The 24,743-nt window shown below is 33.2% G+C and overlaps 1 protein-coding gene across 3 annotated transcripts in view; it reads right to left on the bottom strand.

The window, feature by feature from the left end:
• LOC143226220 (CUB and sushi domain-containing protein 1-like) overlaps positions 1-24,743 on the bottom strand; it is a 64,663-nt gene that overhangs the window by 18,228 nt on the left and 21,692 nt on the right. For 2 of the 3 annotated variants that reach the window (XM_076456955.1, XM_076456957.1), the window contains exons 3-9: positions 19,432-19,626; positions 16,059-16,148; positions 14,198-14,326; positions 10,642-10,806; positions 8,615-8,803; positions 5,297-5,485; positions 1,979-2,167 (exon numbers count right to left, since the gene is read on the bottom strand). In XM_076456955.1, coding sequence (XP_076313070.1) covers positions 1,979-2,167; positions 5,297-5,485; positions 8,615-8,803; positions 10,642-10,806; positions 14,198-14,326; positions 16,059-16,148; positions 19,432-19,626 — 1,146 coding nt within the window. The remainder of the gene's footprint in view (positions 1-1,978; positions 2,168-5,296; positions 5,486-8,614; positions 8,804-10,641; positions 10,807-14,197; positions 14,327-16,058; positions 16,149-19,431; positions 19,627-24,743) is intronic. The other variant, XM_076456956.1, reaches the window with a different exon arrangement.

Genomic DNA, 24,743 nt, shown 5'->3' with positions numbered 1-24,743 from the left:
AGGGGCATATAAGACAGAAAAATAATTTGGTAGTAATATATCTCACAGTCAGGAGATAGTGACATACCACCCTAAAGAGGATAAACACTTGATGTAACAGCTGAGATATGGATGTGTATAATGATGGGGCATCTTCCATACTCAGGGCTCCCAAGAATTCTGAAATCAATCCTGTTCTATGCATTATGCTAACATAAAACTTTTGCACTATAGTCTCCATTGTTCTAACACACTGGAGCAAATGAAACTTATCCAACATTTTACTTATGATGATATGGCAGACTTTCTATACCCTAGCTTGCATCAGCTTGACATCCAATGGCAAACATTTTTACCTAAGTATAACTATTTTAACTATAGTGTGAGTCTTAAATTTGGTTATTTATAGAAGTGGAAGTTTATTTCAAGTTTGCTTACATGTTTGTTCATGAATAAAACATTGTTTAGTTCAACTGTTGTGAAGTGGTGACTGTTGTGTTATTGTATCATTTTCTACAATTACTAAAACCTTTTATGTTTTTCTCATTGTCTTAATTGAGTGTTATTACATCATAATATCTTGCAATGTGTGAAACTTTCTTGGCTCCTGATGGATATAATTGTGACAACCAATAGTTATAATGGTGTTTTAAAGTGAAATTCTCACACACCATTGTAATAACAGAACAAAAAGAAATAATTCGCCTTCTCAAATTGTGCTCTAAAGTCACTGAACTAACCAGTGTGGAATTTGACGGAGACAATTATTTAATGCACTGGATACAACTGTGATAACCAACAGTGTAACAGACGTTTGTATATACAATTGATTTGTTGCAATATGTTATTTAAAAACAAATGAATTGTGTGATGTTTGTTTATGATTAAAATTTATAACTAACAAAAACAGACACTTACTGTAAAGAATCTGGTTGACCTATACATATGTAAGATCTGACATATATAATTCTAAAATTAAAATTATGGTTTGATCTTTTTCCATTTCAGTCATTATTGTTTTAAAACACATAAATACAAATGCAACAAATTAAAAATTCTATCAGTTAGTGTAATATATTATTCCTTATGCTAGAAAAGTTTGATCTTCTGATTGGCAGTTGTTTTGTTTCAATAAGACTGATAATAACATTTTAGAGATCTTTCTTTACAGGCCCTATACTTTTATTTTCCAATAAAAAGAAATATAACAACACCTCAACCACTCACCTAGTTTCAGGCAAATTGCTATTTATATTTTACAAGCTGAAATACCCATCAATTCATATGGATTATTTAAACTTAATTAGAACAAAGCAAGTTTAAGAGCCATCATATATGTCAAAGTAATATCTTGCATATAAACTTCATTTCAGAATTTTAAAACTACAACAAAACATCTTCATAAACAACATTTGCAGTTTCCTTTTCATCAACCAAAAATAAAGATTTTGAGGTGATCCATCCTTAGACACTTTAAATTTTACTGACCATGAGAAAAGTATGGTTTTTTTTAGATACAATACAGCAAATTTCATACTTTGACCTCAAATCCCTTTACAATATTCAACATAATCTAAATTGTTAGCCTGTCAAGACTGTTTGAGATTGACTAAAAATTAGGAGTAATTTACCAACAGGTTTTACAAAAAAAGAAACAGGTTAAGTTCATATTTTCCCTCCATGGCACATTTGCCACAGTTCATAGCATTTGCATACAAACTTTGGCTGAAATTGATCCAATTGGATAAGAGGAGTTAGGGTGCAAACTGGAAATCCACAGTATAAGGGCCAATACAGAAATATTATAAAACTTTATTACTAGTATGATTGTGATATAATATCACACAAAGTTAACACTATTTATGATGATGTACTGAACATAATTTCAATTATGAAAATCTATTTCAAAATTCTATTAATGATGACATGCATCCACTCCAATATTCATTGTTTTGACAAACAAAATGGTATATATAACACATTTCATCATTCTACTTACGATGACATTCTGGATCTTCTCCACTCCAGCCTCCATCATCTTGACATACTCTGGTAGCATTTCCATGTAGGACATAGCCTGTTTTGCATGAATAGAAAGCTATACTACCTTGAACAGGGTGATGTTGTTTAAGTTTTGTCATCAATACACTTCCATTTTGTACATTATCCAGTAACTGGCAGGTAACCTCTGGAATATGACACATTAAATGTCAATATACAGTACTGGAAATAACTATGGAAACAAAGATATACAGGAGTTACAGATGATGTCTAAATGCAACTAAATGGTCTATTTATCATAAGTAAAATAAATTACTACAGAAAATCCAAAAGTACAGAAAATATGATGTGCAATGCACTAGTATTTTGTATTTATTATAAACTAAGGAGTAAACCTTGTTTTTATGCTACCAGTTTGTAACAATATGACTGTGAAATATGGCTTCATAATCCTGTGTTATTCCTCACAATTCATCTAAGTCATTGAATACACTGTTGGCAATATATCTACTGGATTGTAGAGTATCACAAAAAGAGAACATTCTGAGTAACTTAACATCACTTTTAAAACATTTGGGCTTTCTACCTCAAACATTTTTATAAACAGTACTAATCTTTCGTGTGATGCTTCTATTCCGAGAGACATGAGTTAATTCATCATACTATTGATAAGATATTATACAGTTGCCTATAATTTTATAGACAAACTGTTGGAGTACTGTATGATTGGTTGAATGACAAACAACCAATCACAAGTCCGTCATATTTGCATTTGATATATATATATATAACCAGTTTACATTTAACAAAATTGCTTTTCCTGTTACAGAGGATGAGTCCCCTGAATCACATTCCTGTTAGGCATATAAGTAGCATCAATTATTTGTCACATGAAACAAGAAACTGGACATATTTTATTTCTATTGGCAAATAAAAGCTCTTCATAAAATTAGTCACAATTTTTATTGTGTTTCTTTTTAACTTTATCTAATGGATTGTATTCTTCTAAGATCTAGGGTGAACATTACAATAATTTCAATAACATTGGTTCCTCTTCTTTCACCTGTATACACCCTTGTGCAAATTAATTGAAACAAATGATCATTTTACAATATTTTCAGCATGGAGGCCTGTGTAGGCTTGCTGATTTCCTTTAATAGTCATTCACACAGACAGCATCATTAGCTGTTTTGCAGTACGGTTGATCTATTTTTGGGATATATGACAAAATTTTGAGGAATATTACGTCATTCAAAATTACGTTAGAAGGGTAAGAAGACCATTCAAAAAACAACTTCTCACCAACTCAATGAAGAAAAAACGGTATCAATGGAGTCTGAAATACAAGAGCTGGACGCAAGAACAATGGAGGAAGGTGTTATTCAGTGATGAGACTCATTTCTTCGTATAGGGTCAAAGAAGTCTGCATGTTTGCAGATCTCCAGGTGAGAAACTTCGAGAATCTCGCATCAACCAGTTTGTAAAACATCCCTTGAAGAAGATGTTTTGGGACTTTTTCAACTACTATGGCGTCGGAGGCTTATATATCATAGAAAGTATGATGCGAGGACCACAGTACATCGAAGTTTTGCAGAGAAGAGTCATTCCAGAATTGAAAAAGAGATTTCCAGATGGATCTGGCATTTTTCAGCAAGATCTGGCTCCGTGTCACACATCAAAACTTGTGAAGAATTTTATGACTACAACATGAATAAAGGTGCTGGACTGGCTTGGAAACTCTCCGGACTTAAATCCTATTGAAAATCTTTGGGTGATTTGTAAAGAAAGACTGGAGAAAAGACTGTACCACAAAAGATAAGCTAATTGACGCCATAATTGAGGTGTGGTACCATGATTCAAAAATTAGTAAAGATTGCAGTCAACTCGTGGACTCGATACCAAAGCAGATTAATGATCTTCTCATAAAAAATATCATGTATTAATTTATGAGTAATTTTTTGATTCTCAGAAATAAAATGCAAAAAATTGAAAAAATCATAATTTTCCATCTTGTTTTAATTAATTTGCACAAGGGTGTATTGTTTGACAGTACAGTGTCCAATTACTACAGAAGGTAATGTGACTAAAAGTATTATTGAAATCCATATTTGCAGAAATTGTAGTGAATAAGAATTGTCTTGTTTTGTAGACAATATTAATATAGATTTGTCTATCAATTTTGTTTTATATTATTAACCTTATTCTTAATTTTGTCAGGAAATGGGTAAAAATCAGATGAGGCAAATTGAAAATGGGGACTCTCATAATTTTTGGATTATGTGGGTAAGAAGGTGAAACATATAGTTCTAGTAAACTCATATAGACCAAAAGTTTCTTAACGATTTGATATGGCCCTATCTGTACCTTCTAGTTATAATTGCTAGACTGAAATTCAAGAATCACCTTCTTTTGAGTTGTGATAATTAGATGTTATATTTCTTGGTTAAAATCCTAGTTACCAAGTGAATTGTTTATCCAAATTTCACCTTTCTAGATAATTCTTTCTCTTCTTCTCTTGTGAAAATTGCTAAATCAAAACATTTTCTAACTTAAGCGAAATGGTAAACAGATTTTTCTGACTACTACGTGATATAAAAGTACAGTGTAGTTTATTCAATTTGTTTAATGTAGAAAACATATCCCAGTTTTTATCTTACACTGTTGGATTTCATGTGAAATATTTTCCTACTAATATTGCCAACTAGCCACTAATCAGCCTTTTAGAGATAATGGAATCCTCCACCTTACTAAAGATTAGGATGAAAGCTAATGTTATTTTTAACATGAATATTATTAACAGTGTTTGAAATGTACAGTGCTCGTACTTAGAGAAATAAGGGGTGACAAGTATCTTTATGTACTGTAAGCTGCCATCCACTAGCACAATCACACTTAGCGTAAGTGATTTAATCAGTCTGTTTCATTCCATATTTTTCACTTACCTTATCCTACGTGTTTCTATAACATCTCAACCACACACCTTGTATGCCACACACTAGTATGAATACAGTCTTTCACATAGTATCACAGCCCAATAGGTTGATGAGGAATGGTACACAAAAATAATTTGACAAAGTACTACTTACATCTTACTGGAAACAAGCAAATACAAAATAAGTATTATTAGTGTTATTTCAATGTAATGTCATGCAAATTTAACATGCTGGATATTTTCTACTGCATTCTCCATTGCCCTCACATATTGTGATTTATAGCAAACTTTCAAAATTCTATTTACTATGACATGTAGTCCACTCCAGTATTCATTGTACTGACACACAGTCGTATGTATAAAATATGTCATCATTCTACTTACGATGACATTCTGGATCTTCTCCACTCCAGCCTCCATCATCCTGACATACTCTGGTAGCATTTCCATGTAGGACATAGCCTGTTTTGCATGAATAGGAAGCTATACTACCTTGAACAGGGTGATGTTGTTTAAGTTTTGTCATCAATACACTTCCATTTTGTACATTATCCAGTAACTGGCAGGTAACCTCTGGAATATGACACATTAAATGTCAATATACAGTACTGGAAATAACTATGGAAACAAAGATATACAGGAGTTACAGATGATGTCTAAATGCAACTAAATGGTCTATTTATCATAAGTAAAATAAATTACTACAGAAAATCCAAAAGTACAGAAAATATGATGTGCAATGCACTAGTATTTTGTATTTATTATAAACTAAGGAGTAAACCTTGTTTTTATGCTACCAGTTTGTAACAATATGACTGTGAAATATGGCTTCATAATCCTGTGTTATTCCTCACAATTCATCTAAGTCATTGAATACACTGTTGGCAATATATCTACTGGATTGTAGAGTATCACAAAAAGAGAACATTCTGAGTAACTTAACATCACTTTTAAAACATTTGGGCTTTCTACCTCAAACATTTTTATAAACAGTACTAGTCTTTCGTGTGATGCTTCTATTCCGAGAGACATGAGTTAATTCATCATACTATTGATAAGATATTATACAGTTGCCTATAATTTTATAGACAAACTGTTGGAGTACTGTATGATTGGTTGAATGACAAACAACCAATCACAAGTCTGTCATATTTGCATTTGATATACATATATATAACCAGTTTACATTTAACAAAATTGCTTTTCCTGTTACAGAGGATGAGTCCCCTGAATCACATTCCTGTTAGGCATATAAGTAGCATCAATTATTTGTCACATGAAACAAGAAACTGGACATATTTTATTTCTATTGGCAAATAAAAGCTCTTCATAAAATTAGTCACAATTTTTATTGTGTTTCTTTTTAACTTTATCTAATGGATTGTATTCTTCTAAGATCTAGGGTGAACATTACAATAATTTCAATAACATTGGTTCCTCTTCTTTCACCTGTATACACCCTTGTGCAAATTAATTGAAACAAATGATCATTTTACAATATTTTCTGCATGGAGGCCTGTGTAGGCTTGCTGATTTCCTTTAATAGTCATTCACACAGACAGCATCATTAGCTGTTTTGCAGTACGGTTGATCTATTTTTGGGATATATGACAAAATTTTGAGGAATATTACGTCATTCAAAATTACGTTAGAAGGGTAAGAAGACCATTCATAAAACAACTTCTCACCAACTCAATGAAGAAAAAACGGTATCAATGGAGTCTGAAATACAAGAGCTGGATGCAAGAACAATGGAGAAAAGTGTCATTCAGTGATGAGACTCATTTCTTCGTATAGGGTCAAAGAAGTCTGCATGTTTGCAGATCTCCAGGTGAGAAACTTCGAGAATCTCGCATCAACCAGTTTGTAAAACATCCCTTGAAGAAGATGTTTTGGGACTTTTTCAACTACTATGGCGTCGGAGGCTTATATATCATAGAAAGTATGATGCGAGGACCACAGTACATCGAAGTTTTGCAGAGAAGAGTCATTCCAGAATTGAAAAAGAGATTTCCAGATGGATCTGGCATTTTTCAGCAAGATCTGGCTCCGTGTCACACATCAAAACTTGTGAAGAATTTTATGACTACAACATGAATAAAGGTGCTGGACTGGCTTGGAAACTCTCCGGACTTAAATCCTATTGAAAATCTTTGGGTGATTTGTAAAGAAAGACTGGGGAAAAGACTGTACCACAAAAGATAAGCTAATTGACGCCATAATTGAGGTGTGGTACCATGATTCAAAAATTAGTAAAGATTGCAGTCAACTTGTGGACTCGATACCAAAGCAGATTAATGATCTTCTCATAAAAAATATCATGTATTAATTTATGAGTAATTTTTTGATTCTCAGAAATAAAATGCAAAAAATTGAAAAAATCATAATTTTCCATCTTGTTTTAATTAATTTGCACAAGGGTGTATTGTTTGACTATACAGTGTCCAATTACTACAGAAGGTAATGTGACTAAAAGTATTATTGAAATCCATATTTGCAGAAATTGTAGTGAATAAGAATTGTCTTGTTTTGTAGACAATATTAATATAGATTTGTCTATCAATTTTGTTTTATATTATTAACCTTATTCTTAATTTTGTCAGGAAATGGGTAAAAATCAGATGAGGCAAATTGAAAATGGGGACTCTCATAATTTTTGGATTATGTGGGTAAGAAGGTGAAACATATAGTTCTAGTAAACTCATATAGACCAAAAGTTTCTTAACGATTTGATATGGCCCTATCTGTACCTTCTAGTTATAATTGCTAGACTGAAATTCAAGAATCACCTTCTTTTGAGTTGTGATAATTAGATGTTATATTTCTTGGTTAAAATCCTAGTTACCAAGTGAATTGTTTATCCAAATTTCACCTTTCTAGATAATTCTTTCTCTTCTTCTCTTGTGAAAATTGCTAAATCAAAACATTTTCTAACTTAAGCGAAATGGTAAACAGATTTTTCTGACTACTACTTGATATAAAAGTACAGTGTAGTTTATTCAATTTGTTTAATGTAGAAAACATATCCCAGTTTTTATCTTACACTGTTGGATTTCATGTGAAATATTTTCCTACTAATATTGCCAACTAGCCACTAATCAGCCTTTTAGAGATAATGGAATCCTCCACCTTACTAAAGATTAGGATGAAAGCTAATGTTATTTTTAACATGAATATTATTAACAGTGTTTGAAATGTACAGTGCTCGTACTTAGAGAAATAAGGGGTGACAAGTATCTTTATGTACTGTAAGCTGCCATCCACTAGCACAATCACACTTAGCGTAAGTGATTTAATCAGTCTGTTTCATTCCATATTTTTCACTTACCTTATCCTACGTGTTTCTATAACATCTCAACCACACACCTTGTATGCCACACACTAGTATGAATACAGTCTTTCACATAGTATCACAGCCCAATAGGTTGATGAGGAATGGTACACAAAAATAATTTGACAAAGTACTACTTACATCTTACTGGAAACAAGCAAATACAAAATAAGTATTATTAGTGTTATTTCAATGTAATGCCATGCAAATTTAACATGCTGGATATTTTCTACTGCATTCTCCATTGCCCTCACATATTGTGATTTATAGCAAACTTTCAAAATTCTATTTACTATGACATGTAGTCCACTCCAGTATTCATTGTACCGACACACAGTCGTATGTATAAAATATGTCATCATTCTACTTACGATGACATTCTGGATCTTCTCCACTCCAGCCTCCATCATCCTGACATACTCTGGTAGCATTTCCATGCAGCACATAGCCTGTTTTGCATGAGTAGGAAGCTATACTTCCCTGAACAGGGCGTTGTTGTTTAAGTTTCGTCGTCAATATATTTCCATTTTGTATATTTTCCAGTAAGCGGCAGGTGACCTCTATATGTTACAGTAAATGCATAGTTAGTACACAGTATTACAAATAATATCCGAAACTCACGTGATACATTATTACAGAAAATATAAAAGAAAAAAAATAATTTGTCCACACGCTAGTATTTTTTACTTGTTTAAAACTCAGTATTTCAGCTTGTTAATGTGAATATTTCTAACAAAACTGTTGTTCGAAATTCTTGAAAGGAAAATCAGATACCTTGGTAAATGGAGGATTACAACTATCTTTTTGTACCACATCTTATCCCCCATTTTAGTAGGCAATTCAGTCAATCTGTCCCTTTACATAATATCCATGAAGAGATGCTCAGTGATGTTTTGAGACATTAAATGCATTGTATATACCAAAAAGAAATAATCTTTGTAGACACTTACACATATTATTCCAGCTCTGAAGAACTTTACAATCAGGCATCATCATTTTGTAAGTACTCTGCACTTGAGATTCATATATCTTGCCGTATAAGAAGTAAAAACATGTAGGACTTTGGAAAGCAATGTTTACTTGGAGGTTAGTCTTATTCAACATATTTGGCACCCCTCACATTAAGTCTGAATATATCCAAGTTGGGATAAAGAAAGTTTGTAAGACAAAATAAGATGCTACTATACGTGAGATAATTCACTCTTAACATTACTAGTGTGTGAACTCCACAATGGATTGAACTAATTTAAACTAGTATCATTGTTTCAATACCTAGATGTTAAATAGGTTTTATAAGATTGTGCAAACATTAAAGATTATTGAAGAAGTAATTGACACAAGTATATGTACCATGACAGTTGGGGAAAGCAGTTTGGTGGAACTCAGTACTCAGGTTATTAACAGCAATCTTTGGTCTGATATTCGTAACATAACTGCTTCTGAAAGTAGTCTTCAAATTTATAATGAATAAGAACCACAGAAACAGAAGTCTAGTAACTTTGGTTGTCCTCTGTGTAATGTTATAGAACTTGAAGCCTAGTAACTTTGGCTATCCTCCATGAAATATTGCTAAACTTAGTCATCCTTTTCTTGTTTATCTGCAACCTTTGATGTTATTCCAATATTTTCAGGATTGTAATAAGCCTAGTGAAGTGAGATTTTACCTTTAAATTATTTTATGTTGCTGTGTAATGCATAGTTAATGGCAAGAAAAAGCATATTATTATCACTTCTCAATTGCTTTATTTCATCTATCTATGAAATATATGTGCATAGGGCAAAGCTGCAGAAGCATAATTTAATAGTTTAAGTCATAAATAAGTTTCCCATTTTTGCAAGCTAACCATGGACCCTTAATAGAGAAGTTCTGCAAAATACTGCCACATAATAAGAGAATTTCCAGTAAAATTAAACATAGTTTTTATTAATTGTAACTAATTTTTTAACCACTGAAGTTATTATTTTATATTCAATCTTTAAAAAACTTCAGTACTGTTGAAATCCTTAATATGTCATTGACATTTTATGTGCTCCAGTTATATTTGAAATTATAGAAAAATGAAAGAACAAACTTGAAGTTACAACATCTATATCTTAGCAAAAGGTAACTGTAGTAAAAGACATGCCTTAAATGTCATAATTTAACTTGCTGTGACAGTGATAAGCCTTCACATTTATGATATTAAAATCATGGATTCGATTCTCCTCAGTGGAAATAGTAGATAGCCTGATGTGGCTTTGCAATAAGAAGAAACACATGCACATACACAAATACCATAATAACTTGTTATGAAATATTATTTCTATTAATAACAATACAAATTAGCATATAAACAATAACTTTCGTTATTTAGTGCTAGTTATATATTGTTGATTACAACAGTTTTACAGTACTAACCCACACAAGTCCGTTGTATGCCATCCCACTGTCCAGAATCAAGGCAGCTACGCCTGATACTTCCTTCCAAACTGTAACCTAAAGCACAGTAGTATTCCACTATCCCATTCTTTCTTAATGTATAAGCATGGATTGGTCGATCGGGCTCACCACATGTATACCTGTCTGTTCCATGTAATATAAACACATTATATTTTAAATTACATCACAGTTATATTATGCTACAGAACTGTATGCTTGAATTGTATGTTTTATTTGTACCACAGTGATCTTTCTTGGGTAAAGTTAGTGTTAAACTTTTGTACTTGAGAGAAATGTAAACTGAGAAACACCACTAAAGCCTAAAAAGATGAGGTTCTTTGTCTAACATCAAAATTCAAGAGGTTAGACCTCTAATCCACTTTAACAACATTTGAAGTTACCATTATTCAAGTTTTTACAATACTTTTTACATATTAGTGTTTGATATATAATTTATCAGACCTAGATAACAGTATAATTCCACACTGAAAAAGTAATTATTTAACCAAAATGTCATACCATAAACATAACTTTTTTGTTTCATTTTCAGTAAATATTAATTTTCTGTATTAGTGTATATTATTTCTAAATTAAAATTTCATTTAAAGTAGAATCCAAATATTGACATCATTTCACAAAAAGTAACAAATAACTAAATTATATAAATTAAATTTATTGTAGTTATATTTGCCTTTTTCCATCCCTCTGTAGCTTTTTTGGTGTTACTAGGAGTATGCCTTATATTAAATTATAGTTGTATTACTTATAGTTATACAGAGGCTGGACAAAAAAAAAGTGCTCCCTCCTGAATATGTTATTAATTTGTTATATATTTTAATAGATAAAAGAAAAATGTGTAAAACTATATGTTTTTAGAAGAGACTCCACGAGATCTGTTCACACATGATCTCAAGTCTTAATTTTAACACTGGCTTTTGTAAATACCTCAACTTTTCATGATTTTAGTTACATTTTCTCATAAAAAGTGTAATGCACATGCTGCAGTTTCTTGGATATACTTATTTCAACTAGCCTACAAAATGATCAAATACGTTTCTCTACAATTGTGAAGTTGTTACAAAATATTTTAGAAATAAGAGAATTGATGTTATTGGATGGTCAGGTCAATCATTTGATATTAATTTGAGTGAAAATTTATGGGCTGAGTTCAAACAATTAATGTAAGATCATACGTCAAACATGAAAGATGAATTTTTTGAAGCACTCAAAGCAAGATGGCAGTCAATTGCTCATTGAAAGCATGCCATGTCAATGTAAAGCTGTTTTGAAATCCAAGGGAATGTTTACTAAATATTAATTTGTGAAACTGACTTGTGTTATTTTGTTTCATTTTTTACATTAGGTTGCTGCAGAGAAACTTGTTTGATAATTGTGTAAGTTAATTGGAATAAGAAAATCTAAGAAAAAACTACAGTAGGTGTACAACACTTCTATGAGAAAATGTAACTAAAATCATAAAAAGTTGAGGTATTTACAAAACCCAGTGTTAAAATTAGGACTTGAGATCATGTTTGAACAGATCTCATGGAGTCCATTCTAAAAACATATAGTTTTACATATTTTTCTGTTATCTAATAAGAGATATAACAAATTAACAACATTTTCAAGAGGGCGCTTTTCTGTTCACTCCCTGTATAAACGGTTACATCTTGCACAATTTGAATTTTACTTATTCTGTGAAACCATGATAATGCAGATAAAAAAAATGTAATGATAACACTATTATCATGTAATATGATTGTAGAAAAACAGTATATGTTAAATTGTAATGATTCAACAGAACACATTTGAGTTTCTTTAGAATTTCATGCAAAGCTACACAAGGGCTATTTGCACTAGCAGTCCCTAACTTATCAGTGAAAGACTAGAGAAAAGGCAGCTAGCTATCACCAACCTCCAACAACTCTTGAGCTGTTTTTTTACCAACGAATACTGGGATTAACTGTCGCAATATAATGCCCCCACGGTTGAAAGTCAAACACCTTAACCACTTGGCCATATCAGGACTTAACATAATGTATAAATAGTTTTAACTTGAAGCAAATCATCTTCTCTGTACTTTGGTGCCATTTGGCTTGTTAAATTGTAAAAAAAATTAATTTGCCTTGCCTACAGTTTGAGATAATTGGAGATACTAAGAAACACTAGAAATGAACATTTGAACTAACCAGCTCTCTGACAGTAATGAAAAGAATATTTCAGTTGGTTAAGTATAGGAAATTATAATTTCTATACAGCAAGTACTCCTGTTTTTTGCAAGAGGACAAGCAAAAATACAAACTTTCAAAGAACATATAATACATCTTAGCTCTGTTATTACAACTTAATCACAAATTCATTGTTATTATTAAAAATAAAAAGGAGTCTATCTTTAGGCATGTAGTGTTTTTCTCATATCAAAGCCACATTGGGATATCTGCTGTGTTCACCAAGAGGAATAGAACCCCTGATCGTACCATTACAAATCTGTAAACTTATCATTATACCAGCAGGGGACTTTTATGTACGTTAATCCTCACTGTTAGAAAAGAACATTACACTACTGTAATTCAGAAAGTTGGGCAAAAAATATAGTATCATCTGACAATACCTCTAAAATATTTTGACTGTTTAATATGCAACTGTATATTTAAACTTGCTATCCAATTAAAGATGTCAGATATTTATGATTACGTGAAGCAGGCTAGTCTACTATCAGTGAAATGTATAAATACATATGGATGTGCATGTGTGTTTTCATAGAGCAAAGCCTCATTGGACTATCTGCTGAGTCCATCAAAGGGAATCGAACCCCTGATTTTAGCATTGTAAATCTGTAGAATTACCACTGTATCAACAGGGGACAAATGTATACATATTCTAAATATATATTGTGGTCCTATTCACAAGAAAAATGCAAAGTTCAACTTGTTTTTACCTTTTATTATGATATCATTAATTACTTTTAACAGTTTTGAGTCCCAAGTAGCACAGCTGCATGCCTAAGGAATTAAAACACTACAAACCGGGTTTCGATACCTGTGACGGGCAGAGCACAGATAGCCCATTGTGTAGCTCTTTGTTAATTACAAACAAACAATTTTGATTATGCTTAAAAAAGCATTATTTGAAAACAACACTTTAGTATCTACCTTCACCTTCACCTAAAAATCTTATTTTTAAAAGGTCTGGTGGTTATGGCGTTTGACTCGCAATTTGGGTGTTGTGGGTTCGAATTTCGCACTTTCAGCAGTGAGGGCGTTATAGTGCGACGTTCAATTCCACTTTTAGTTGGCAAAAATGTGCCGAAGAGCTGGAGATAGGTGGTGCTGACTAGCTGCCTTCCATTTTGTTTGTCACTTCTAAATTAGGTACGGCTATCACTGATACCTTCAAGCAACTTGGAGCAAAATTCATACAAGCAAACTTATCTACATAAGTACAAAACCTGTCAATATTAAACTTTTGCTACAATAATTCCCTTAAAGTTTAAAACTTTCACTATAAGCCTTAAAATTATCACAACAGTACTTACCTTTACGTATGAAGACCTCTATCTGACATAACCCGAAATAAGTGAATTGAGGTCTGTTGTCTTCAATATGAATATATTGACCAGATATTCCTTGGCCATCATTACAGATAAGAACTGTCTTCCGCGAAACTTCACAGAAAAAAAAGGAGAATTTGTTACATTTAATAATCGAAACGATCAACAAAAGTACTTTTAATGACGAAGAGACGGCCCGGCATGGCCTAGCGCGTAAGGCGTGCGACTCGTAATCCGAGGGTTGCGGGTTCGCGCCCCCGTCGTGCTAAACATGCTCGCCCTCCCAGTCGTGGGGGTGTATAATGTGACGGTCAATCCCACTATTCGTTGGTAAAAGAGTAGCCCAAGAGTTGGCGGTGGGTGGTGATGACTAGCTGCCTTCCCTCTGGTCTTACACTGCTAAATTAGGGACGGCTAGCACAGATAGCCCTCGAGTAGCTTTGTGCGAAATTCCAAAACAAACAAACAATGACGAAGAGTTAATTTTAATTAATATTGTATATTTTTAAATATACACAGATAATTAGAAGTTTAAAATTCACAAATCGAATTTTTTACACTTTTCGCGCACAAAGGTTTATTATAAACATTGATGAAACTTTAATTACCATAACGTTTTAAGACAACATTTTATTGTGTGAAATTTGTTATATCAATGGTACGTCGAGCGTAACTCTATATAATACACTTTGTATTCGACGAAAATTCGAACTACGAATCTCAACATCGTAAATAAGAAACTTATTGATAAGTTGGTATCTGGTTCTTTCATTACATATGTAATATACTACTTTAAGTATTGAAACTAAAATAGGTAACGTCCTGAGAACAGTCTATACTTCTAGATGTTTCTATATTACATGCATGAGCTCCTTAAACCAGGTATGTATTTTAAATATTACAATGGTATTTTTTCCAGGTAATAACATTGCAATGTTAATTCCATTTAGTTATATACTGTTTGTTTGTTTTTGGAATTTTGCACAAAGTTACTCGAGGGCTATCTGTGCTAGCCGTCCCTAATTTAGCAGTGTAAGACTAGAGGGAAGGCAGCTAGTCATCACCACCCACCGCCAACTCTTGGGCTACTCTTTTACCAACGAATAGTGGGATTGACCGTAACATTATAACGCCCCCACGACTGGGAGGGCGAGCATGTTTGGCGCGACGCGGGCTCGAACCCGCGACCCTCGAATTACGAGTCGCACGCCTTACGCGCTAGGCCATGCCAGGCTAGTTATATACTACCGAACTGGCCCGATTATAGGACGATCTCAAATATAGGGTGAGCCCCATTTCAAGATACTATGGGAAAGAAAAAATATTGAGTGTCATAGTCTTTTCTTTTTTAAATAAGCAAAACCAACACTATAAATGAACATCTTGCAATTGTATTAGTTGCAAAAATTAGCGTTGACCTCGAGCAAACATTTGATGAGACTGCATAGCTGGGTGCTATCTGGACATTAAGAAATGCAATAGGCTAGAATAGAGGAAAGGGCCTGTGGTCGTCCACGACTATGAATTTTACAGTCTAATTATTAATTAAAAACATCGTCTTACAATTGGGCAATAAGATAACATGATTCAAGAAATACGACGGTTTAATTTAAAGAAATGCTCCTATACTACAAAAATGTAACAACATTTATTTAAAATAAAAACTACAATTGAAATTCTTAATAACGGGTATTTTGATAAAATAGGTTTGAAATACATTGAAACGTGAACAAATTTGTTTGATACCAAACATTATAGTGCTAGACCAAAGAAATACTTATATTAGTGTACAAAAAAAATTAGTATATTTTTTGGAATATCTGCGTTTTAATACAACAATACTTACAAAATTTTCCTCGGAAAGATGAACATTTATGGTCGCCGGCACTGTTGTTTTTCGAATTGATTACAAAGATGGTAAACTGCTGGTAAAGGTCTGAAGAAAGAAGAAAAACCAATTGGTTTTCGTTTTAATGAAACATCACTGTAATATTCTTTATTTTAAAAATTAAAATTTTATTAAAGTACCGAGTTTGTGAAAGCGAAACAAACAGGAAAACACATTCACAGGATCAAAAACGTTTGGTGAAACATATTAAAAAACATATGAAATCCTAGTACTTTCGATATATACAACTATACGAAAAAGATAGTTCGTTTGTTTTGAATTTCGCAAAAAAACTACAAGAGCTATCTGCATCACCTGTCTCTAATTTACTTGTGATATACTAGACGGAAAGCAACTAGTTAACACCACCCACCGTCAACTCATAGGCAAGTTTTACCAATGAAAGCTCAGATTGACCATTATATTACAACGTCCCTACAATTGAAAGCGAAAACATGCTCGATGATGGCGATTAAAACCTGTGGTTCGTGGAGTCAAGAGCCTTAACCATCAGACCATGCCCGTCGAAAAAAAAATGATTCACCAGTCAAAAGCGTTTGGGTTTCGTGTCGTTTTTCTTTTGTTTTTAGCGAGATTTATGTAAGTGATTATTATTTTGTAATAAATTGTGTCTTGGCTGATCATAACTGAACATAAAAAACGTTTTAATAACACTACTGGTAACCAACACAAAAATGTCACAGGCTATTTACTGGCAAGATAAGAAAAATGCTATTACAGATTTAGTTACCTCTGTAGGTGGGGATCATAATTTTTACCATTAGAGAACGTGATTCTGAATACCTTCCCCACTTATTACAAATCTGCTGTATACCACTCTGTTTCAAAAGTCTTATACTACTTGTACCCGGCATGGCCAGGTGGTTAGGGAGCTCGACTCGTAATCTGAGGATCGCGGGTTTGAATTCCTCTCACACCAAACCATGCTCACCTTTTCAGTCATGAGGGCGTTATAATGTTAGGTCAATCCCACTATTTGTTGGTAAAAGAGTAGCCCACGAGTTGGCGGTGGGTGGTGATGAGTAGCTGCCTTCCCTCTAGTCTTACACTTCTAAATTAGAGACGGCTAGCGCAGATAACTCTCGTGTAACTTCGCGCGAAATTAAAAAACAAACATATAGTGTCAAACTTTCATTTGGTCTTGATTTGTTTGTCGAACCCGCGACCCTGGGATCACAAGTCGAGTACCTTAACCACCTCGCTGAACCCGCGACCCTGGGATCACAAGTCGAGTACCTTAACCACCTCGCCATGCCGGGCCGATACCGCCAGTTCTGTTGTCACTGGCGGAGTTACATAATAAATAATGAATTAAAGAACACGGCCAAAGAGACCGTGGAGCAATTCAGTTAATTAAATAACGAACGTACTTATTAAATCCATGTTAGTAATTAAAAAACATAAATATATTTACTGCAGGTCAGATAGCCTGTTTAACATCGCAAGTGTAATTCTGTTCAAGTAAGTGCATAACATCAACTCTTATTTCTAGCACCAAATGATCTTCGAGACTGAAAGAAGAACATGTCAAGACATTTGTTATAATGCTTATTATGAGCAATGCTTTTGCCGTCTTTTGATATTTGTCCAACTAGTTCCAGACAGATTGTATAAAGATTAAACTTCGTTAACCTGTTGACTGTCAAGTATTTCAGCTGCTATAATACAACTCTAATGCTTCTTCATTTTGTAACTGTTTTCGTGACGCCATTTTGGATTGAAAGTGAAACAATTTCTAAGTAGGTCAAATGCATGTATGGTGATGATATCTAGCGTTGAAGTTAGGTATTATTGAGAACGAATTAATTCGTCCGTGGCACTGTGTTACCGATCAGCTTGGACGAGTTATCTCGTCTACGGCACTGAACAGGTTAATGTACATGATATTTTAAATTTAGTTTCAAGAAAAATCAGTTAGTCTGAGTTTAGAATATATTTACAAACTGTATGGATCCAGTAAGGTCGTGTTGTATAAATACTAATGTTTCTGGTCTACATTAGAGGAAAAGTTTCAATGAATCAAACTGTAATCAATAAATTTCAATTTATGGGAACTGTGTCTCATTACAGATCGAACGACCATGTAAGTCACTCGAGTAATTACACCGTTGTATTGTTGTTTTATTGTAAATACATTTTATATTTACACTGGCTAGAAATATTCGCAAGATTGCTATAAACTCTTTTAGTACGTTTCGTATATTTGAGCATGTAAGTGGCCCCAGGTGACCATTTGAGCCCCATAAAATGTGAAAACGTGGTTGTGATTAGCCTGTAGGACAACGGGTAAGAAGAGAAAAATTCCTAATTGCTATATTGTGAGGTGGTTTTCGTTTAGCAGGAGTGTTGTAACTATGATAAATAATTTGTTCTGTGACAGCAGTCAAGGATTATAAACAGTAGCAAGCAAACAGAAATATAAGAAACATGTCACAATCTGAGGGCGAAACCGATTGCAAAGTACACTATTATTTGCCCTACATGAGTGACATGTTGAAGAGTTATAATGAATTCATTATATTTCTCATTAGCAGCTTGTAAATAATCCAGTAAACCACTATATGCCAAACGTAAAATGAAAGTGGTATAACTGTGGACAATAAACGACTAAAAATATTTGATAGTGTTTGATGAACTGCATAACACTTTTTTTTTTCTAGTGCTGATAAGAAGAATTAGGAATATAGGCTACTAGAGGTTTTATGATGCTCGTGGGGTTAGGTCTTTTTATTTTCCTAAAGGAGCGAATGATATCCAATGCATACTTTTACGTTATTGCTAAAATGAAACAAAACCCAAACTGTTGCATTTCTATCGAAGTTCTCTGCTGATATCTGAACCGATTGGAGTCCAAGTTCTCGAAGAATGGACTAAAATCGAATAAGATGTATTTTGACACCATGCTGAGTCTATGTTTCTCCAAGATCAGATTATTAACATCGGAATCAAAGTTTTCCCAACTAGATCCAGATTATAGGTGTACAGTCAGTTTCGAAAAGTATAAAATACATAATTTTTATATTTATTTTCTTGTAAAATACATTGTTATGATAAAAAAACAGAGCCTCGAGTTTAAGGTTTTATTGTGAAAAGTATGAATACAATAAATATCACTTTTTAAGATTAAAGAGCTTGTTAAGTTTTTCTTATTGTAAAAACATTGTTATATATATTACATTCACTTACTTAAAAAATACACTAAGATATAATACATGCGTTATATTGAGAGTTCGTGACAGCATAAACACATAGCATTAAATTTGTTAAACTATAATACAAAATAAAACATATGAAACAAAGTTACACTCACGTTTGTGCGATACTGGTATGGTAACAGCGACGGAGAGCACGTGGTAAGTCTTCTCTAGGTCGACACGCCACCAACGTGGTGTTCCATTCTTTGTGAACGTACAACTTTGTGTATCTGGATTTATGGCATTCTTCGGAGGATAAGAATCAACGAAATCGGAGGCTGAGACAGCTCCAGTTAATGGTATAGCTGAATCTATAATTAATAAGGTTATATTTATCTATGGTACCGGATATACTCTTTTTTAACAACAGCAATAATTATAGCGTATTATAAGGTATTGAACAATTTTAATCAATACATATACAAGACACACTGACAAAAGTATTTACCATGGAGTGATACCAAAACCTAGGATCTGTATATTTTGATGAATAGATTTCCATAATAGATTGTTAAGCATCGTTCTAAAAAATGCTAAGTTTGTCACAAAAGAAAAAATTTACTCACTTTTCCACATGAAGTCTTTTCCTTAGATGCTCAGAATATCATAGCTTAACACTCGGTCATAAGGGAATTCAGTGCGTTTACTACAGTATAATTGAAAATCTAATCATTAGCTCTTGTTTGTTTGTTTTAGGAATTTCGCACAAAGCTACTCGAGGGCTATCTGTGCTAGCCGTCCCTAATTTAGCAGTGTAAGACTAGAGGAAAGGCAGCTAGTCATCACCACCCACCGCCAACTCTTGGGCTACTCTTTTACCAACGAATAGTGGGATTGACTGTCACATTATACACCCCCACGGCTGGGGGGGGGGCGAGCATGTTTAGCGCGACGCGGGCGCGAACTAATCATTAGCAATTTATCAAGATAATATTGTTTCAAGTGTAGTTTAATTAATCATTATTAACTTCTGATCTAAGCGAGCTATCTACACAGATTGTTCTAATAACAAGTGTAGATAAATATATTGTTCTTTTCTATCAAGATTCGTTTGTTTTATAATAGCTACACGAGGGCTATTTATTCCAGACGTTCCTAATTTAGTACTGTAAGACTAAAGGAAAGGCAACTAGTCACCACCACTCACCACCAACTCTTAGGATATTTTATTACCAACGAATAGTGAAATTGTCTGTGACATCATAACATCCCCATGGCTGAAAGAGCGAGCACATTTACTGTGGGTGGGATTCGAACCCGCGACCCTTAGAATACGAGTTGAACATCATAACTACCTGGTTATGCCGGGCCTAGATTGCATTGTTTCATCATTTTGGTAAATATTTAAGGAAGTTTAGCCAGCTTAAAAAATACTGAATAGTCCTAACTCAATTTACTCAGCAGGTAACGAAAAACAAATTTTGCATTAAAATAATAATAATAACGGAGTTAAACAATACATTAAATTTATTGAAATTCTAAACAGTATTTTTAATGAAAGTAACATTACGGAGCTAACAAAGTATACCTTATTTCTGAAATACGTAAAAACTGGTGATCATCTTCACGTATTATAGTAGATTTAATGTTCCAAAGAAACCTAACAGACGTGGTCTTAGAGCCTGACGTCTTAGATACGTAGTCAAGTAGCAAGACAGGACCCGTTTTACAACAAATAGTATTAATATCTATGGTGATACATATTAATAAAAGTTGGATAACATATTCCTACAATAGATAGCAAGGATATTGATATTCTAATTATAATACAAATGGGATTAAATATAATAAAAATAACATGCTAAATACCTAATTTAATAATTAACCACTCCCAATTTACAACACACTTGGAACGGGCAGCAGCAAATAATGTATAAAAGCATAAATATTTGTCAAAAAATAAATGTGATAAAATTTGAGAAAGCTCAATAATAATAAGATTTAAAAATAAGCTTACAACAACGCTAAAGGTGGTAGTTAAAGTAACTAAAAACTAAATTAATTTATGATATGTTATATACTGGAATTGCTTGAAATAATGGGAGGCAATCTGAAGATGTTACCGTACTGCAATGGTTCATTATTAATTTAAACAAGTTCTAAGAAATTAAACGGTAGATGTGAACGTTTTGAAAATGTGATGGCAATTTGTAAAATGTTTAAGCCCATGATTTATAGGACGAATATTAGAGAAATTTAAAGAATCAATTAATTTTCAATAAAGTTTAAATCTACACTAATGTAATAATATCATATTTAAAGGGAAACTACAGGGTAGCCCGTAAGTCCCTCCCCATCCATATGTTATTATATTATATTCAATTACGCATGTATTATAAACTTGTTTACTTTTTTTTCAGAGAAATATGGCCGATGTAACCCCATTTACACTTGAAGAGCGTATTGTGACAAGTACGTGGGTACATGAGCGCAAGAATACTGGTGACACCACACAGATACACTGGATACATAAGATATATGGATGGGCAGGGACTTACGGGCCACCCTGTACTTTCGACATTTAACATGTCCTCTTGAGTCCAACGTTTCTTTGTCCAAAACAATGATTGTACTAAAACCTGAAGAGGACATGTGAAACGTTGAAACTAGTTTCCATTTAAAATTTGGCATTTTTCGGTTAGTGTAGATTTAAATTTTATCGTAAATTACTTTACAAGGTATTATGTATTTATCTATTTTTAAATTAATTTTATTTTGAAAATGTATTAGGAGAAACCTCTTGTTCGAAATATAACAGAGGTGTAATGGTGAATAAATTCTATTACATTTTATAAGCTGTGAGCAACCAACATCGTAACAATGACGTCCTTGGAATGTTTACATTTGGTAAAAGAAAGTTCATATATCCAGAATCAAAAGTCTCTATTTTATTGAAAATTTTGAACTTGAAAGCTTGAGTAACAATACTGGTATATGAATAACGACAACCTGCTATGTTCTCAGTGAAAGAGTGTTTTTCCCTCGCGAGTTCCAATGGAAAACATTCTTTTTAGCTGGTCAGTAAATCCTTGACTAACATGTAAAGTCTTACTGTGGTCTTTCTTACTATAAATATTTATGTATGAAAATTCAAATTCGAATATAAATATAAATCTGAAGCTTGTGTGGTCGAGTTACCGCCACTCCACCCTCCTTTAAACTTCTTCGAATTTTTGAAAGATTTGTAGGCCGAATTACACAAATGTGTTGTCAACTAATTTATGCGTAGCTTGAAATAACCATTTTATTGTGAAACAATGGCAATTCTTTACGAGTGTTATAAAACATTGTTGTTTATTAAAGCAAATAAGAGGTTTTATTTTATTGTGAAACAATGGTGATCCTTTACGAGTGTCATAAAACATTGTTGTTTATTAAAGCAAATAAGAGGTTTTATTTTATTGTGAAACAATGGTGATCCTTTACGAGTGTCATAAAACATTGTTGTTTATTAAAGCAAGTAATAGGTAACTTGTAATGATTATTTTATTGTAAAACAATGGTAATCCTTTACGAATGTCATAAAACATTGTTGTTTATTAAAGCAAGTAATATGTAAACTGTAAGTATTATTTTATTGTGAAACGATAATAACATTTACGAGTGTCACAAAATGTCGCTGCTTATTATGTCGAATTTATTGATGAGAGATTATCTTAATGCTGAGAGTAGGAATAACAGTTTAAAACTTACTATAATTAAATGTCTCCATTGTTTTGGCCTCAAAGCCTTTAATTTTCTCTTTACATTCACTATAATTGCTGGTCCAGTGACAATGAACATTTTAATATCAGTTTTTGATATCATTGAGTTGTTTGTTTAAATTGTCTTTAATCTACAGACTTGGCCAAAATATTTGCATATTTTATAACAAATAAGGTCATTATTATTCAGATGGAATACAAATACACTTAGAGCTGTCAAATGTATGTTATGTTCAACATCTACATATGTAATTATATAATGTGGGAGGTTCTGTGAATATCATGAATGATTTATTAGAAAACAAACAATTTAATCAGACCCCTGTATAAAGATGTGTGATCCAGAGTTTCATCTATTACAACAAAGCCTTACTAAAACATATATAATGACAAAATATAACATGGAATTATTATAAATACCATCTGTAACCTTATATCAATTCATATTAAATATTCAGTACTAGGTTGGTCATCCTCGTATTCCAATAACCTCCCCGAGGCTTCGTGGCATGCTGTCGATGAGGTAATTGATGTAATCAATCATGATGGTATCCAAACTTGTCACTAAAAGGCGCTGCAACTCAGCTAGAGTAGTTAGTTTACAACCGTTATTAGCATTTTCCCGTCTGTTCTGCCCAACAGTTCTCAATGGGATTATGATCTGGAGAATTTTTTTTACCATGGCAATCTTATAACATCCTCCTGGTCGAGATAATCCTGTGTAATACATGCATTGTAGATAGTGGCACTGTCATCCTTGAATACAGTTATTACTATACCTTGCTTTAGCATATGACCGACCCATCATGGCCAATTGGTTAGGGCGTTTGATTCGTAATCAGAGGGTCGTGGGTTCGAATCCTTGTCACACTAAAATGTTCGCCCTTTCAGCCGCGAGGGCGTTATTATGTTATGGTCAGTTCCACTATTTGTTGGTAAACTGAGTTGACGAATAATTGCATTTCCACTGCTAAATTATTCCTGCTTACAACAGGAATGGTATGTGCACATTCATTGCAGTATTTCTATAAAAATAGTGAATAGGAGAATGACCAAACGAGGCTATTTTGCAAGAACGACTATCTGTAAACCGATATTAACCAGAATTAACCACAGGTACCATGCTACTTGGGCAAGACAACATGCCAACTTACAGTTAGAATATTCGTGACATGCCATATTTTCTGGTATGATAAAGCTGATGGTAGGATTCGTATTCGTCGTTTGCGTGGAAAACAGGAGAAGGAAAAATTGTCTTTCTTACAGACAATACACAGAAAGTTATGAAGTACTTGTATGGACAGCTATTCATCATGGTGGAAAACTGCTTTTCATATCCTATAGGGAAACGTCAATGGTGCACATACCATTCCTGTTGTAAGGTGTTGCAAAACTGCTTTTAACCTGGACACGTTAACCTGATCAATACATGGTCATCTCGACAGTAGTTTATCGACATCTACCAGTAAACTTTCCTGTAGTCTGATGACGTTTCAGGATTCTGGATACAGTACATTGGGGTTACCTTACTCTTCTGGCAGTGTTCGTCTGTTTCATACCACAGCTGCATTTCCGGATAGTTGAACAATTTGATGCCCTATCGTTCCTGGCACGTGAATAGGTATGAATCTATAGCAAATGCAGAGAAACTGCCTGAACAAAGCGTGATCTATTTCGAAAATGATAGTACCAAAAGTACAATCTTTTACACAAAGCATCTTATA

This window comes from Tachypleus tridentatus, chromosome 9, assembly GCF_004210375.1.
Source record: "Tachypleus tridentatus isolate NWPU-2018 chromosome 9, ASM421037v1, whole genome shotgun sequence".
NCBI lineage: Eukaryota > Metazoa > Arthropoda > Merostomata > Xiphosura > Limulidae > Tachypleus > Tachypleus tridentatus.
This window is presented reverse-complemented; position numbering and strand designations above follow the sequence as displayed.